Source organism: Siphateles boraxobius, unplaced genomic scaffold, assembly GCF_051911475.1.
Source record: "Siphateles boraxobius isolate OS27281-9 unplaced genomic scaffold, OSU_SipBor_1 25, whole genome shotgun sequence".
Classification (NCBI taxonomy): domain Eukaryota; kingdom Metazoa; phylum Chordata; class Actinopteri; order Cypriniformes; family Leuciscidae; genus Siphateles; species Siphateles boraxobius.
The window spans coordinates 2,180,840-2,198,489 of NW_027508866.1; the positions used below are offsets into that span (position 1 = coordinate 2,180,840).

Genomic DNA, 17,650 nt, shown 5'->3' on the forward strand with positions numbered 1-17,650 from the left:
TATATCTTTTAGTGTTGCTGTAACGGATTCACTACTGGAGTTTCTTAAACAAATCAGCAAGTCCAGGGCAAAAAAAAACAGAAGTTAAACAGGAAATCGTAATCAGTGTCCAGATAGAAATCAAGAAACCCAAATAAGTAGTCCAAAAGCAAACAAACCCAAAAACAGTAATCCAGAGAAAGGGTCATGCACATAAGACAAGATAGTAGTCATAGAAATGCTTTAAAAACTGAACTGTTAAAAACAGGTTTTACCTGGCATGTTTAGGATTCAACATTTTTGCTTCATTGATGAACTCCAAATTCTTGCTATCTTAAACGTTACGACTTCTTACGTTGTTCATAACTGGCTATTTCAGAGACTGCCTTGGACTTATTAATATCCATAGCCATTCTGCTTGTTCAAATGACAGCTAAGAAAAAGAAAAAAATAGAATATGTTACGTGTGGGTTTTTGTTGTGTCTTGTCTTTTGTTTGTTGTTGCTCAGTGTCCACAGGTGTTCCTCGTCCATGTTTATTAGTCTCCCCAGGTGTTTCTCATTAACCACGCCCCCTTGTTATCTTGTTTAGCTTGTTTGTCTGTGTATTTAAACCCCTGTGTTTCAGTTGTTGGCTGTCGGTTGTTGTTTAATGTTACATTTGTCCTGTTCTGAATTCCCTGGATTATCTGTTTGTTTTTGTTTAATTAAACGTGCTTGCTATTGGATTTGCTCTCTGTCTCGTTCCTGACTGGATGTAACAGAACAACCGACCCAAAAAAAATGAATCCAGCAGCACGGATCTCGCCTGATCTTCCCAGCATGAGCTTGGAGTTCGCTGGAAAGACCGCGGCCTTAGCCCTGAGGAGCCCTGATTTGTTTCAGTTCACCTGGGGGTTTGCCTCACTTGCTGCCTCTTGCTCTCTAGAGGATGAGGCGATAAAACTATGTTACCGGCTGGCGGCTAAGGAGGTCAATCCTAGGGAGCTCCCTGATCTCTCCGGTCTGGGCTGGAGAGAGGCGCTCTCCAAATGTTTGGAGAGGTTCATCCCGTGTCACGCCCGGCCTTCAGCGCTGGTTCCGGTTCCGGTGGTCCCGAGTCCGGTGGTCCGGAGACGGAGAAGGAGGAAAGGAATGGCCTCCTCAACGACGTGTCCGGTGGCTCCTAAGCAAGAGACCATCCAGCCAGAGACCGTCCAGTCAGAGCTTCACGTCAGCCACGTCCAGCCAGAGCTTCACGCCAGCCACGTCCAGCCAGAGCTTCACGCCAGCCACGTCCAGCCAGAGCTTCACGCCAGCCACGTCCAGCCAGAGCTTCACGTCAGCCACGTCCAGCCAGAGCTTCACGTCAGCCACGTCCAGCCAGAGCCGGTCCTCGAGCAAAAGCCAGAGCTTCCTTCGCCGCTGACGCCGTCCTGCCCAGAGCCCTCGCCGCTGACGCTGTCCAGCACTGAGTCTTCACCGCTGGTCCCGTCCAGTCCTGAGCCTTCGTCTGCCGATCCAGAGACTGTTCAAGTCACGTCTGCCGATCCAGAGACTGTTCAAGTCACGTCTGCCGATCCAGAGACTGTTCAAGTCACGTCTGCCGATCCAGAGACTGTTCAAGTCACGTCTGCCGATCCAGAGACTGTTCAAGTCACGTCTGCCGATCCAGAGACTGTTCAAGTCACGTCTGCCGATCCAGAGACTGATCAAGTCACGTCTGCCGATCCAGAGACTGGTCAAGTCACGTCTACCGATCCAAAGACTGTTCACGTCACTTCCTCCGAGCCAGTGTCTACGGACAAGATGGCCGCCTCTGACCCAGTGTCTACGGACAAGATGGCCGAACCAGAGATTGTTCACATCACTTCTGCTGATGCAGAGACTGTTCGCGTCACTTCCTCCGAGCCAGTGTCTACGGACAAGATGGCCGCCTCCGAGCCAGTGTCTACGGACAAGATGGCCGAACCCGAACCAGTGTCTACGGACAAGATGGCCGCCTCCGAGCCAGAGTCTGTTCCTGTTCCCGAGCCAGAGTCTGTTCCTGTTCCCGAGCCAGAGTCTGTTCCTGTTCCCGAGCCAGAGTCTGTTCCTGTTCCCGAGCCAGAGTCTGTCCCTGTTCCCGAGCCAGAGTCTGTTCCTGTTCCCGAGCCAGAGTCTGTTTCTGTTCCCGAGCCAGAGTCTGTTCCTGTTCCCGAGCCAGAGTCTGTTCCTGTTCCCGAGCCAGAGTCTGTTCCTGTTCCCGAGCCAGAGTCTGTTCCTGTTCCCCAGCCAGAGTGTGTGTTGTCTGTTCCCCAGCCAGAGTGTGTGTTGTCTGTTCCCCAGCCAGTGTGTGTGTTGTCTGTTCCCCAGCCAGTGTGTGTGTTGTCTGTTCCCGAGCCAGTGTGTGTGTTGTCTGTTCCCGAGCCAGTGTGTGTGTTGTCTGTTCCCCAGCCAGTGTGTGTGTTGTCTGTTCCCCAGCCAGTGTGTGTGTTGTCTGTTCCCCAGCCAGTGAGTGTGTTGTCTGTTCCCGAGCCAGTGAGTGTGTTGTCTGTTCCCGAGCCAGTGAGTGTGTTGTCTGTTCCCGAGCAAGTGTGTGTGTTGTCTTTTCCTGAACCTGAGCCAGTGTGTGTGTTGTCTGTTCCCGAGCCAGTGTGTGTGTTGTCTGTTCCTGAGCCCGAGTCAGTGTGTGTGTTGTCCGTTCCCGAACCAGTGTATGTGTTGTCCGTTCCTGAGCACGAGCCAGTGAGTGTGTTGTCTGTTCCCGAGCCAGTGAGTGTGTTGTCTGTTCCCGAACCGGCGTCTGCTGTTCCCGAGCCGGCGTCGTCTCCGTCCTGGCCGCCCGAGGGGTCGTCTCCGCCCTGGCCGCCCGAGGGGTCTTCACCGCCCTGGCCGCCCGAGGGGTCGTCTCCGCCCTGGCCGCCCGAGGGGTCGTCTCCGCCCTGGCCGCCCGATGGACTGTCTTCTCCGCCCTGGCCGCCCGATGGACTGTCTTCTCCGCCCGTGGCCGCCCAAGGGGTCGTCTCTGCCCTGGTCCCCTGCACGAACCTGGCCCTCCGTCCCTCCCCCTAGACCGCCTCCACTTCACCACCCTCCTAAACTTTAGTGTTTTTGTTTCAGGGGCGTCGGGAGCCGCCCATGGGGGGGGGGGCTATGTTACGTGTGGGTTTTTGTTGTGTCTTGTCTTTTGTTTGTTGTTGCTCAGTGTCCACAGGTGTTCCTCGTCCATGTTTATTAGTTTCCCCAGGTGTTTCTCATTAACCACGCCCCCTTGTTATCTTGTTTAGCTTGTTTGTCTGTGTATTTAAACCCCTGTGTTTCAGTTGTTGGCTGTCGGTTGTTGTTTAATGTTACTTTTGTCCTGTTCTGAATTCCCTGGATTATCTGTTTGTTTTTGTTTAATTAAACGTGCTTGCTATTGGATTCGCTCTTTGTCTCGTTCCTGACTGGATGTAACAGAATAGACATAAAATTCACACTTCTCTAACTACACAAATGTATTGTTTGCTTGGAGATGCTATAGCACTATTTTCACATGTTGAATATATTCAGCTCTGGAAGAACATACATAGCAGTAAAGCATGTCAAGAATGCCATTATTCTGGAGTTAGTGAGATACAGGCTGTTAGTGAGACCAAAGAGTATAATCCCATACTCATACTCGAAAGTCAGCTGGGGGTATTTATTATTCAAGGTAGCCAAGACTTGGTCTTAGTTCAGTGTCTTTCAAATCAGTCAAATCAGTAAATGATTGATCAGCCACAACGTTAAAACCACTGACAGTTGAAGTGAATAACATATCATTATAATGGCACCTGTCAAAGGGTGGGATATATTAGGCAGCAAGTGAACAGTCAGTTCTTGAATTTCATGTGTTGGAAGCTGGAAAAATGGGCATGTGAAAAGATCTTTGACAAGGATGACTGGGTCACAGTCTAGTCTTGTGGGCTGTTCCCAGTATGCAGGTGCTTTTAAAATTGTGGCTGATCAGTGTATGCTATGCAGGTCACTTTAAAAATTAAATACTGACCTTTAAATAAACACTAAATCTAATTTAACATCAGATCCTCCTTTTAATTAACAGTTATTACCATTGTCATATAAATACTTACCTGAGCAGATAATAATCACACATTCTGTACTGCACATATTTATGCATCAATCATCAGAATGTGCATTGTGAAACAAAATGATCAACTGACTTTTGAGTTTTTTAAGTCAGGAATCTTCATGCTTTGGACATGTAAGCACAGGCACACAGATACAGTCTTGCCCACATGTTCATGGTCTGATGGTGCATTAACCCTGGTGCCTCTTTCATAATAGACGTAGCAGGAGCTTCCACTCTACATACACACACCTTATACATAGCTTCCATTCTGCTTGCGTGTCCAGTGTGAAACAGAAGATCCTTACAGAAACATATGATTGGGTTAGAATGACTGACTACTCTGACTTAATACAGTAGTCAACATTTGAAGTGGATCAAAAAAGTTAATCAAAGTTGTCCTAACACAAGAATTGGTATTTAAAACTTTAAAATTTATGAAAAACCTTTTCTAGAAACTCCTTTTAGGGGAAGTAAATAAGCTCCTACTTCAGAGTAGGGCCTAAACCAGCACTATATGAACTACCAGTGACGTAAATGTACGCTGACTGGCTGAACACACGCCAAACACCAGCACTTTGGTTTTACTTTCGTGTTGTTTATATATATATATTTTTTTATTATTAAAGTTATGCTTACCATTCGCTGGTTCCAGCCTCCTTCTTTCCTCATGAATAAAACTTGTTGTCACCCCAGGATGTATTCAGGATACTGCCCAGTGAAGGGCATTAGGCTGTACGAGTTCTTGTGCACCAGCATTGTATTGTCTTTCTCTATTTTTCTTGAATTCATGGAACATTTAGCACTCTCAAAGCACAAAGACAGCATGAAAACTCTGCTCAAATGCACTCAGTTCTGTTTTGATGCAATGCCATGTGACTAATCTCTTTGAGCTGCAGGAAAATAGGCCATTGACTGGCTGTTAACCACAAGGACACATACAGTGTTCAGAGGTGTGGCATACTGGCCTGTTTTATCGTTAACTAAAACTAACACATTTACAATTCAAATTATTTGTTTAGTTTAACTTGAAGTATTAAAATAAGTAAAAGACAAATAAATCTAACAAACAAACAAAATACATGTCCCACTATATATTCAAAAAAGAGCTTTTACAGATTGTTTGAACAAATTTTTTGAACAAGTTTATTTGTATTTAAGGTGTGCTATATTTACCCTTGTTTCTGCATGTCATTTTTCAGACACGCGTGTAATGAAAATCACAGCAACTGATGCAGATGAAGCAGGAACTCTGAATTCGAAAATTTCCTACAGCATTGTTCAAGACAGTCACGCTGAGATGTTTTACATTGATCAAAAGACTGGTTGGATATACGTCATGCACAGTACGCTAGACAGAGAGGTATACAGTCACTAACATGAATTTAAATTATTAAACTGCTTAGCATACAGACTCATTTAAAACTGATTTTGTAGTTCATTTTAGACTTAAGTGTTACGTCAAATTTATTCTTGTATAAATGTTAGATTAAAGATTGAACATTTCCCATTGACTGACATTCAGAACATTGATTTCGTCTACTTTTCTGGATCGTTTTACCACAGACATTAACTAAAGGTTTTGAATTAAGTTTTCAGAATTCAACGATTTTCGAAGTTAAATAAAACTGTTAAAATTATTCATAATTGTATTGCTGACATTAGTCCTCCTCGTGAGACTGAAGTTTGTGCTTTTCTCATTGCAGAAAAAAGACACATATACGTTGACCATTAAAGCAACCGATATGGATGGAGCTTCGAACGGAAATACAGGGATGGGGACAGCCATCATCAAAATTCTTGACGTCAATGACAACATTCCTACTTTGGAGAAACACTTTGTAAGATGTTTTTTTTTTTTTTTTGAGTATCACTACATCTCAGGTCCCGCTAGAGCCACCGCAACATATACCAAATGACTTAAAATGAAATCTTTAGTTCATGATGTGATGCTAGATTTGTGCAGATGTGAGCTTGTAAAATGCAATATAATTTTATTATATTAAAATATAATTTTACATTACATATTTAAATTGCACTTCACAAGCATTGAAAGGACAGGGCATTTAATTGATAGGAAATGTTTTTCAATTTATATTGCGATAGTTCACCCTAAAATTAAAATTAAGTCTTCATCCTTTTCTGACCACATAAGGAGAGTTTTTAAAAATGTCCCACTCGCGCTCGTCCATATAATGAATTATGAATAGCAACCAGCATCAAAAAGACGCAAAAGCAAATGATCCCATGTGACGTGTCATATTTTCCAAGTGTTCTGGGGTTCACAATAGGGTTTGATGAAAATTAACAAAAATATAAAGTATTAGTTAACAAAAATCCTGTCGGGGCGTTGGTCTTCTGTGAATGGCCTCTATTAGCTCCGACTCACCCAGAAAAAGCACACAAAACACTGCATGAAACAACTCCTGAAATCCCAAAAAAGTATCTGTGTAGTTCTCTTACGAGAGTATCTCTCGTACTGCGTAATATCTTACGCTATGGGGAAAACCTCTTTTCCACGAGATATTGAAGCCAAAAATTATCCTTTAATTTTGATTAATGTAAAACGCTGTGCGGCAGCGTGCAGACATAGGCAAGACGGCTCGCGCGCCTATTGGCTGCCCTGCGGCAACAGCAGCAAGCCTATCGAGAGAGGCCCTGCGTGACGTGACATCCTATGGGGGTGCTTCGCGCCCATTTCGTCGCGTCCCGCCAGAATAGGCGTGGCCTTGGCCTATAAATACGCTCGACAGGCTGATGCAAACTGATTTTCAACTCTTCAGCAAAGCACTACTGCATCGCTGGATCCGGAGTGAGAAGCCGCGCCGTCTGATTGTAAGCCTTCTGTGGGACGAGCCTTCGAGCCTGAAGTCGCTGGCCTGCACCTCGCCGCCTTCAGCCGCCGTACCTGCTACGCTTTCCGCCGTTCATATCCTTTTCACTGCTGAGTGTGTGTTCGCCGCTGCGACTCACACTCTATCTCTGTTTCTATCTGTTCTAAAAGAGCAAGCGTCTTTTTAAAGATGCAAAGATCCTGCGGCTTGTGCCGAGCCACAGTCAGCGACGGGGACCGTCATGTCATCTGCGTTTCCTGCCTGGGTGAGGATCATGCGGCTCTCGCTCTCGTCGAAGGCGGATGCCCTCATTGCGAGCTAATGCCTATGGTGACACTGAGGACTCGCCTGGCATCCTTCTCAGAGCCTTCACTTCAACCCGCTGCGACGCCGCGCCGTAAAAAGCGACGCGCTCAGCGCGTTCCCGAGCCCTCTCCTGCCCGCCTAAGCTCGCCGGTTGGCCCGCTAGCTTCGCCGGCATCGCTCGAGTCACTCACCGATGGACAGCGGCCGCCGTCTGCCACCGCTTCCGCCATTGAGATCGACGAAACAGCCGAGGCTTGTTCTATCCTGGCGTCGGACAGCGAAGATTGGGCGAGCTCTATGGACCTCCCCTCCGCTGTTCGCGACCCTTCCGGGAAAAGAGCGGGCATTGAGTCTGAGTTGATGCGTCTGCTCTCTCAAGCCGTCGACAACCTCGGCCTCGACTGGGAGGAGCCCGCGCAACCCCCGCGCAACCGACTGGATGGATGTTTCCTCAAGAAGGACCACGCCCCATCACAGTCCAGACCCGCGCCTTTTCTTCCTGAGCTTCACGAAGAAGTCGCGAGGTCTTGGAACGCCCCCTTCTCGGCCAGAATGCGTACATCTGTCTCTGCTGCATTCTCCACTGTGGACGGTGCGAAAGACAGAGGGTACCTTTCTCTTCCTCCTGTGGAAGCAGCGGTAGCATCACATCTCTGCCCGCCCTCTGCTGAACGGCGAGCACAGACGGTGTTGCCATCTAAAGCCTGCCGAGTGACGTCAGCCATGCACGGTCGCGCTTACACCGCCGCCGGGCAAGCTGTGTCGGCGCTACACACAATGGCCATCCTGCAGATCTTCCAGGCTGACCTTCTCCGAAAAATGGACGAGGAAGGCGTGGGATCGATCAGCGTTGCGGATTTAAGGAGCGCTACAGACCTGGCTCTTCGCGCCGCTAAATCTGCTGCACAGGCCGTTGGGCGGAACATGGCCTCTCTCACCGTGGCTGAGAGACACCTATGGCTAACGCTGTCTGAAATGACGGATTCGGAGCGCTCTGTGTTTCTCGACGCGCCCATTTCGCCAGTGGGCCTCTTCGGATCTGCCGTCAAAGATTTCACGGACAGATTCCAGGAGGTTCAGAAGACATCGCAGGTTATGAGGCACTTCCTCCCGAAGCGCTCTAGCTCCGCAGCAGGTCGCTCGAAACAGCCGTCTGCCAGAGCTCACAGCCACAGCCTGCACCACCCGCCGCCGCTTCTCAGCGCCGCCAGGCCCGAGAACAGAGACCGCGCTCTCGCTCTGCTGGACGCCGCCCCCCTCAGCGCGGGTCCCGGCCGAGGATTGAGATCAAGCCCGAGGTCTCAAAGCCTTCCTAGCCATCCTAGGAAAGCGACGGTGTTCAAATCTCGCTGCGGCCGGATTTTCACCGAAATATTTCGCTCGTCCAGTTCCATGCGATGTGACTGTTCCAGTGTATTTAGCAGTCAACAAGTCGGTTCATTTGCCCGCTTGCCTGCACACAACAGCCGTTTTTACGGCTACCCAGATAAATCCAATAAAGAGTGTATTTTCTGGTGTCCCGGCCATAGCCGATGGTGTTATGAGTGTTGTAAGAATGCCCACGTCACAGTGCCCATTCCCACACACAGACACAGCCCGTCCACGGACGCCTCCACCTCGGGGTGGGGAGCGCTGCTCGAGGGCAGACCGTTCTTTGGCCAGTGGTCAGAACGGGAGAAGCTCCTACACATAAACTTTCTAGAAATGCTAGCAGTAGACAACGCGCTAAGGCGTTTTTGTCCCCAGATAAAAGGCCGCCACGTCTTAGTCCGGTCGGACAACATGTCAGTGGTGGCGTACATAAATCACCAGGGCGGCGTCAGGTCCCGAAGCCTTTACAGGCTGACGAAACGCCTCCTGGACTGGGCTCAGCACAACCTGCTTTCACTGAAAGCAGCGCATGTGCCTGGTCACCTGAATCTGGGACCAGACAGACTGTCCAGAAACAATGTCCCAGCAGGGGAATGGTCGCTGCACCCGCAGACGATCCAACTGCTGTGGGAGACATTCGGCAGAGCGCAGGTGGACCTGTTCGCGTCCCAGGAAAACGCTCACTGTCCGAACTTTTTCTCCAAGAGCAGGGACGCGCTGGCCCACGTATGGCCCCGACGCCCCCTCTATGCTTTTCCCCCCGTCTCGCTCCTGCCTCAAGTGCTGGAACGAATCAGGGAAAATGGATGCCCAGTGCTGCTCGTGGCTCCGCTATGGACGAACCAAACCTGGTTCCCAGTCCTGATGCAGCTGGCCAGCACTGCCCCGTGGCCGATACCGGTGAGGAGAGACCTCCTCTCTCAGGCAAAGGGCTCGATTTGGCATCCTCGCCCGGAGTTATGGTCCCTACATGTGTGGGCCATCAACGGGTACCCGCTAACCTCCCGGAGGAAGTGTTAAACACGATCACGCAGGCTAGGGCCCCGTCTACTAGACGGCTCTACTCCTCGAAATGGTCAGTGTTCTCTACCTGGTGTCAAGCTCAGGGCTTTTCACCCGTAGACTGCGGGGTTACGGAAGTGCTCTCCTTCCTTCAGGAGCTGCTGGATAAGGGTAGAACCCCGTCCACGCTCAAAGTATACGTGGCGGCCATAACGGCGTTTGCAAAACCGACGTCTGGCCAGTCACTGGGGAAGAACGACCTCGTCGTGCGATTCCTCAGGGGAGCTCGGAGGCTGAATCCTTCCAGACCTCCTTCAGTCCCTATGTGGGACCTTTCTACGATTCTGGAAGCCCTGAAAGGTGCCCCATTCGAGCCAATCCATTTGTCAGACATGAAGCACCTGTCTCTCAAAACGGTATTTCTTGTGGCTCTTGCTTCAATGAAGCGCGTGGGGGACTTACAAGCGCTTTCAGTAAGCGCGTCCTGTATTGAGTTTGGGCCTAATGACTCAAAAGTCATACTCAAACCAAGGCACGGGTACGTGCCAAAATCCCTCAACACACCGTTCAGGGCCCAGGTTATTTCCTTGTGCGCCCTCCCGGTGAACAATGAGGAAGCGGATGCTAATCTCCTTTGCCCCGTCAGAGCTCTGAGAGCTTATGTGTCCCGCTCGTCTGTCTTCAGGCAGACCGAGCAGCTCTTTGTTTTGTTTGGCGGACGCTCCAAGGGACTGGCCGCATCAAAACATAGCCTATCCAGATGGATAGTCGATGCCATAGCGCTGGCTTACACTTCTAAGGGCCTGCAGTGTCCTTTGGGTGTCAGAGCGCACTCCACGAGAGGCGTGGCCTCTTTGTGGGCGTGGTCTAGTGGGATTTCCTTGCATGATATCTGTATGGCGGCGGGCTGGGCCTCGCCGTCTACATTTATAAGGTTCTATAACCTAGAAGTTCCCGCCTTACAGGCCAAGCTGCTGTCGGTCTAGAATTCAGTACTATCTGTCCCGCTGCGCCGGCGCAGAATGCTGAGTTTTGATTGAGCATCGCTCACTGGTCGATGGAACAGCTCCATGGGTGTTGAATAGCCCGTATTTTTGCCCAGTTCAGGCTGAACGCGTTCCCCCTGCCTGCGGGATATACTGTTGACATAACTAGCTCCTATGGGATGCTAATTCGTGGGGAATGATGCTGGTAGCCTCTCTTCTCCTACTCTCTGTGAGTCTACGGTGATTATGCACTATATGAGCCCCGGGCTACTGCCCTTGGGACTTTGGTGTCGGATCCCAGTACGCACGGCGTCTTATATTGTGTTCCCCATAGCGTAAGATATTACGCAGTACGAGAGATACTCTCGTAAGAGAACGTACTCGGTTACTAACGTAACTCGGTTCTCTCTAGAGAGGGAACGAGTACTGCGTATCTTGCCGTGCATACAACAGCGCTGGTTCGCTTCAGCGTTGAAAACCAGTTTGTATCAGCCTGTCGAGCGTATTTATAGGCCAAGGCCACGCCTATTCTGGCGGGATGCGACGAAATGGGCGCGAAGCACCCCCATAGGATGTCACGTCACGCAGGGCCTCTCTCGATAGGCTTGCTGCTGTTGCCGCAGGGCAGCCAATAGGCGCGAGCCGTCTTGCCTATGTCTGCACGCTGCCGCACAGCGTTTTACATTAATCAAAATTAAAGGATAATTTTTGGCTTCAATATCTCGTGGAAAAGAGGTTTTCCCCATAGCGTAAGATATTACGCAGTACTCGTTCCCTCTCTAGAGAGAACCGAGGTTACGTTAGTAACCGAGTACGTTTTCTTCACCAAGTTGAATATCTCCAGACCGGAACAATCAGAATGACAGCTGACAGATGCGAACACGGTAATAACATGAACATGGAGTAGCCATTATTTAAAATTGGAATTTCTCTGAAATTAAAAAACTTTGGGAACTTTTGGGATATTGTAAGTACACAACTGCAGGAAATATATCACACTGTGAAAGTGATTTTTTGGATATTTTATTACAAAAATCATACATATTGTACCTTTAAGGTATGAAGAATTATTTTTCAAGGAAAAAACTTTTAAATATTTAATTTTGGTGATCAAAGATGAGTTTTAAGGGATAAAATTATTTACTACAGGGGGACTTAAATTTTTCCCCACCAAACCCTATCCTGAACCCTAGAACACTTTGAATATACGGCATGTGTAGCATCGGACCATTCGGTGTTTTTTTAAAAGCTTGATGCTGGTCGCTATTCACTGCCATTATATGAAAGAGCGCGAGCGGGACATTTAAAGAAAAAAATCTCTTTTTGTGGTCCGGAAAAAAAAGAATGGCATACGGCATTAGAACAACACCAGGGTGAGTAAACGATGACTTCATTTACTTTTAGGGTGAACTAACCCTAATTATTAATATATGTGTAATCATTTTGTTTGATTTGTAGTATGAGTGCAGGGTTGAGGAAAACACTAAAAATGTGGAAGTGATGAGAATTCAAGCGATTGATGCTGATCTGATCTATTCTGAGAACTGGCTGGCCGTCTTCACAATCGTGTCTGGAAACGAGGCCAGTTATTTCTCCATAACCACAGACAACAAGACCAACGAAGGCATCCTGATTCTCACTAAGGTAAACTGACCAAACTGTCCTTTTTATCTGTTTTGCCTTTACAAACAGTGCTTTGTTTTCCCTTGTTCACTAGCTGTGTCCAAAAACGGGGTAGAAAATGGCCATTTATGTTTAAATTTATGATTACTTTTAATGTAAAAATCGGTAACACTTTACAATACGGGTGCACTAATATGCATTAATTCATACTTAACTAATGCACAGATAATCATGAGTTAATGTATGATTCATGAAGAACTAAACCATTAATTAATTATTACTGCATCAGCAACTAATAAAGAGTCTATATGATTAATAGATTAAGTAATAAATGAATTGCTATTAATTAAACATGTCATCATGTATTAATTCCTTAATAACATATTTTATTAACTAATAGTGTAAATGAATGTGTTAATTACCACAATTAATCAACGCTATGCACTTCAACTTCCTGTTGTCTGCTTTAATTAATCATTAGCTAATGATTTGCAAATCTATCATTATGTTTTGACTTTACTTGTTGAGGCACATGACTATTAACTAATTGTTAAGTAATATGTCATTATGGTTATGGGTTTTGTCATCCCCACTAAAGGGCAGTTGCACATGTAGTGAGTGTAATGTCAGAGAGTGTTTGAAGGATGGGTAAGTTGGGCCGCACACAAATATCAGCACACCAGAATCTGAAATACTTACGCTGTTACACCGTGTTTAAACTGGACGAGACCATTACAGCTGTCTACACTGGACATGACAGACCATTGCAAGTCCATTTGTCCTTCATAACAGAAGTAGCGTAAGAGCTCGGAGTACGTCAGAAATAGAGTAAGGCATCAGTTTACTGTCGGGGTTTTGTTGTGTCGTGTAGCATTGTGTCGCATCCAGTGTTGTATCACTGATTATAATGGGTTCTAGTGTCTTTGTCTGGTCTAGACACAGTGTTATGAAATAGCAGAGCTCGGCCGCATGTTCTCAGTGTTCTTCCTTTAAATCCTAGAGCTCAAGCTTATCTGACACACTCCTGTGCCATGAAATGTTGGATGCAGTGGTTCATCCGGCACAGTGGAATCCCGGTTGTAAAGGGCGAGAAATTGAAATCCATAGTGTGGATGTCAAAACCAAAATTACATATTACTTAACAATTAATTAATAGTCATGTGCCTCAACAAGTAAAGTCATAACATAATGATAGATTTGCAAATCATTAGCTAATGATTAATTAAAGCAGACAACTGGAAGTTGAAGTGCATAGCTTTGACTAATTGTGGTAATTAACACATTAATTTACACTATTAGTTAATAAAATATGTTATTAAGGAATTAATACATGATGACATGTTTAATTAATAGCAATTCATGTATTACTTAATCTATTAATCATATATAATCTTTATTAGTTGCTGATGCAGTAATAATTAATTAATGGTTTAGTTCTTCATGAGTCATACATTAACTCATGATTATCTGTGAATTAGTTAAGTATGAATTAATGCATATTAGTGCACCCGCATTGTAAATGTTACCTAAAAATCTAACCAGCATTATAAGTGGACCTCATGGAACAGGAATAAATGTGAAGCAGTTCGATCAGAAGCGTCCCAAATTGTTGCATCCCCCATTTCCTGCTTTTCACCCTTTGTTTCGTTTTGAAGGAACTGGACTATGAAGAGCTGAAGGAAATCAGGCTGATGGTGTCGGTTTCTAACAAGGCCCAGTATCACTCGTCAGTAGTCATAACAGAGAGCAAGACGTACACCATCCAAGTCAGTGTGGTCAACCAGCCCGAGGGCCCTCGCTTCAAACCTGCAGTCAAAGTCATCACCATATCTGAAGAAAGCACCACTATTATTTTAAATAAAGTCATAACCAACTACGCAGCAATTGACAGCGACACACTATTAGTTGCTACTAACGTGAGGTGAGATTTTGTGAAAATTAACATGCCTTTACAACATACTCAAGAATGTGGTTTTGTTCAGATGTTGTAATAAAAGTTCTCATTTCATTCATTTTAGGTATGCAAAAGGACAAGACGTTGACAACTGGCTAATTATAGATGAGAGGACGGCTGATATAAGACTCAATAAAATTCCAGATTATGAGTCCAAGTTTCTAGTCAATCGCACTTATTATGCCCAAATAATCTGCATCACCAATGGTAAGTCAGCCTGTGTGCATTTCATGATACGTATGTGAGACAGCTAGCATTGGCAAGCATTTAAAAAAAAAAAGAAGCAATAAATAGTAGGGTGTAACGATAACCTCATGTCACGATTCGATACATATCACGATACTGAACTCAAAATACGATATTATTGCGATACTCCAAGACGTATGATAAAAGGTTAACGATTTTTTTTTCTGTTGATTAAAATGCTAAATTTAGTATTACATTGTGTGTGTAAATAAAAAGGCTTGTACTTGGTGCTGGAAACCCAATGAACAGGACAATAGTGACTCCAGAATAACAATATTCATGATTCTGAATCTGAAAATACAGAATTAGATGAATATGCTTGCACTCTTTCACTGACTAGATATATTTAAAATAATTTAGGCCACTTTTTTACTGGTATTTGGCATTATCAGTATCCCCCCATTACATTATTCCACATTATATTCCACATTATATATAGTAGTTTAATGTTGTACTGACACTAAAAAAAGTTTTCTTTGGGTGAGCTATCCACGATAAATATTGTCACTATCCACGATACATATTGTTGCATTTTTGTATTGCGATATATTGTGAAACATATAAATTACATTTAAAGTCATGGGAGGAATATATCACTTCTGTTACAGAACTTTCAGCTAAAACTGCTACAGGTACCATTGCCATTCAAGTAAAGGACTTTAATGACCACTGTCCTGTGCTGATCCATCAGTCTCAAAGACTGTGCCATGAAGAGCACGTGGTTTATGTCACGGCTAGGGACGAAGATCATTTCCCCAATGGAGCCCCCTTTGGTTTCAAAGTGGACATCAAAAGAACAAAGGAGTCATGGCATGTCGAACATCTCAACGGTAATGAAAAACTAGGACTGAAACTTATTGTCTTATATGTACATTTTAAGATGTTAAAATACTTTATTAACCATACTTTCCAAGATTACTCCGGCTACTGTAATCATGATCGTGTTTCAACATTAATAAGATGATTGTAGCTGTCAAAATCAAACGCCACATAAAAATAGTCCATATTATTCATGTGCATTATTTCTATCTATTCGATCGCTGTGATGTGAAAGCAATTGATTGATTGATTAATGTGAAAACAGGCTGTAATTTAATTCTTCAGTCATAAACGTTCATATTTATCATCCGTTCACACTTAATAAGCAGTGTCTGAAGAAATCAGAAATCATTTGGTCGTTCTGAAATGCCTGAACAAAGTCCCTGAACTGACTTACACGACTGCGTTCCCAAACAGCAGCATTCGCCTCTGAATGCAAGATTATTGCGATTTTTGTGTTTTTCAGCACGTGTATTGCATTTCATCTGCATGCTCTGCCACAAGTAATTAATTTATACGAAAATTAGTAAATACAGTCAGTGGCTTCTCCTACTTTTCTTAGTTATATATAGCTACTGTTTATCAGTAAGTGAAGATTTTGTTCTTTTTGACTCACTGGATGGAAACTGTGTTGGAAATGTTCTGTGTGATATTCCAATTTCGCGCATAAATTTAATTCCCAACTTTGGATGGAAACAGATACTGAGATGGGTTTGTCTCCTGCATTTACACAATGTCATCACTTGTTTCTGAACTATCACAATGTATTTAGCTGTTCTAATTTATGATGCAGGAAATATTAAAGGGGCATTCGGCGTTTTCTCATCGAGCTCCCCCTACAGCTGTAAAGCGTATATTTCACAATGATGTCGTAAAAAAACTCACTTGCGGCGCCTCCTCCCCCTTTCTACCGCTGCTCATGTGCATTTGTTATTATCGGAGCCGGCCAAATTTAACGTGTGGAGTATGTCTACCGAGGTGGGTAATACATCATACACATTGAGGGCGGCGTGTGTGTTTGTCGAATTGCCGTAAAGCAGTTTGTGTTTCTCGCTCGTTAATCCTCATGTTGCAAGGTTGGTTTCTGCCTGGGAACGTTGGGGGGAGCGGGGAAAGTCACCATTCTCACCAGAACAGGTTATTAAACCATCCAAATGATTTTTAAACGTTTTTTTTTAGGTTGAAATAGTTGCCGAATGCCCCTTTAAAACATGATCATATATCATAAAAAAAACTTTTGACATTAGTGAGCCTGTAATCACCCTCCCTTCACACTATTCCAGTCACAACATTACATTCCTGGGTACTTTTTTCATTTTCGTAACCAAAAGAAAATACAGTCCTTTCTTTGTCTCTTATGGGGCTAACAAAATGTCAACATCATGATGAATCACCCCCTACCGAAAGACTGAGAAATGCTAACTTAAAATCAGCATGAAGGGCAATAGGGTTTGCTTCATAATTCTTTTATAGCACTTTTATATACAACAACAATTTACAACAATTTGAACATTTTAAAATGAATTTAGAGCTGTATTCCAAGTGTAATGACTCTTAAACTGTATTACGTAATGACAGCATAATGAAATGCTTGAGAAAAACAGGCTTCAGCTCTTTAAGTGCTTACTGTACTTACAGTGTGCGGGAAGGGACGTGTTCAGTTTGTTTAGTTTTGTTGCGGCCAGTGCCAGATTATATTTATATATTTATATTAACAACACATTATATATATATATATATATATATATATATATATATATATATATATATATATATATATATATATATACAGTAATTCTTGGGGACGTCAAAGCCATGAGGTATTATTTATCATCATGAATCACCCCCTACCGAAAGACTGAGAAATGCTAACTTAAAATCAGCATGAAGGGCAATAGGGTTTGCTTCATATTTCTTTTATAGCACTTTAAACCCCTTTCATGGGAATAATGCTGTAGATGCAGATGCATGACAGAAGTGTTATGTAAGCATTGCATTTAGATTTTCCATTAAAATGGGAACCATCAATAAGTAACTGATTGTAATTAAAAAGAAACCTAGAAACAGAGAAACACAGGGAACAGAGCAGAGCATGCAGATTAAACATCCATATAAACAAGACCTGACAATGAAAACTTGAAACACAAGGGCTTAAATGCACAAGAACTAATAGACTAAGAAACGAGGACTAATGAGGAGAAACATGAACAGACTACAAAATGAAAGTCCACACAACAAAAGAAAATCATTCTTTTGAACATGTTACACTAGTGAATAAATAACTGGATGCAGTCTAGTGCATCAGCAGCCTGAGGGTATTTTCAAGGACATTTCTTCACAAGCACAAGAATGCACTGTTCAGAAAAAGTCTGATTTTGGACAGTATTAAAATCCCAGACAGCAACATAGTGTCGGCCGTTCTGGGATCTTGGAGAAGCTCTGGTAATTATCACATTACCCCA

At 44.6% G+C, this 17,650-nt stretch overlaps 1 protein-coding gene across 1 annotated transcript in view; it reads left to right on the plus strand.

Annotated features, from left to right (window-relative positions):
* Positions 1-17,650, plus strand: part of dsg2l (desmoglein 2 like) — a 43,961-nt gene that overhangs the window by 17,611 nt on the left and 8,700 nt on the right. Inside the window, exons 5-10 of the mRNA XM_077242056.1 lie at positions 5,250-5,410; positions 5,754-5,888; positions 12,005-12,190; positions 13,825-14,090; positions 14,188-14,330; positions 14,978-15,199. Coding sequence (XP_077098171.1) covers positions 5,250-5,410; positions 5,754-5,888; positions 12,005-12,190; positions 13,825-14,090; positions 14,188-14,330; positions 14,978-15,199 — 1,113 coding nt within the window. The remainder of the gene's footprint in view (positions 1-5,249; positions 5,411-5,753; positions 5,889-12,004; positions 12,191-13,824; positions 14,091-14,187; positions 14,331-14,977; positions 15,200-17,650) is intronic.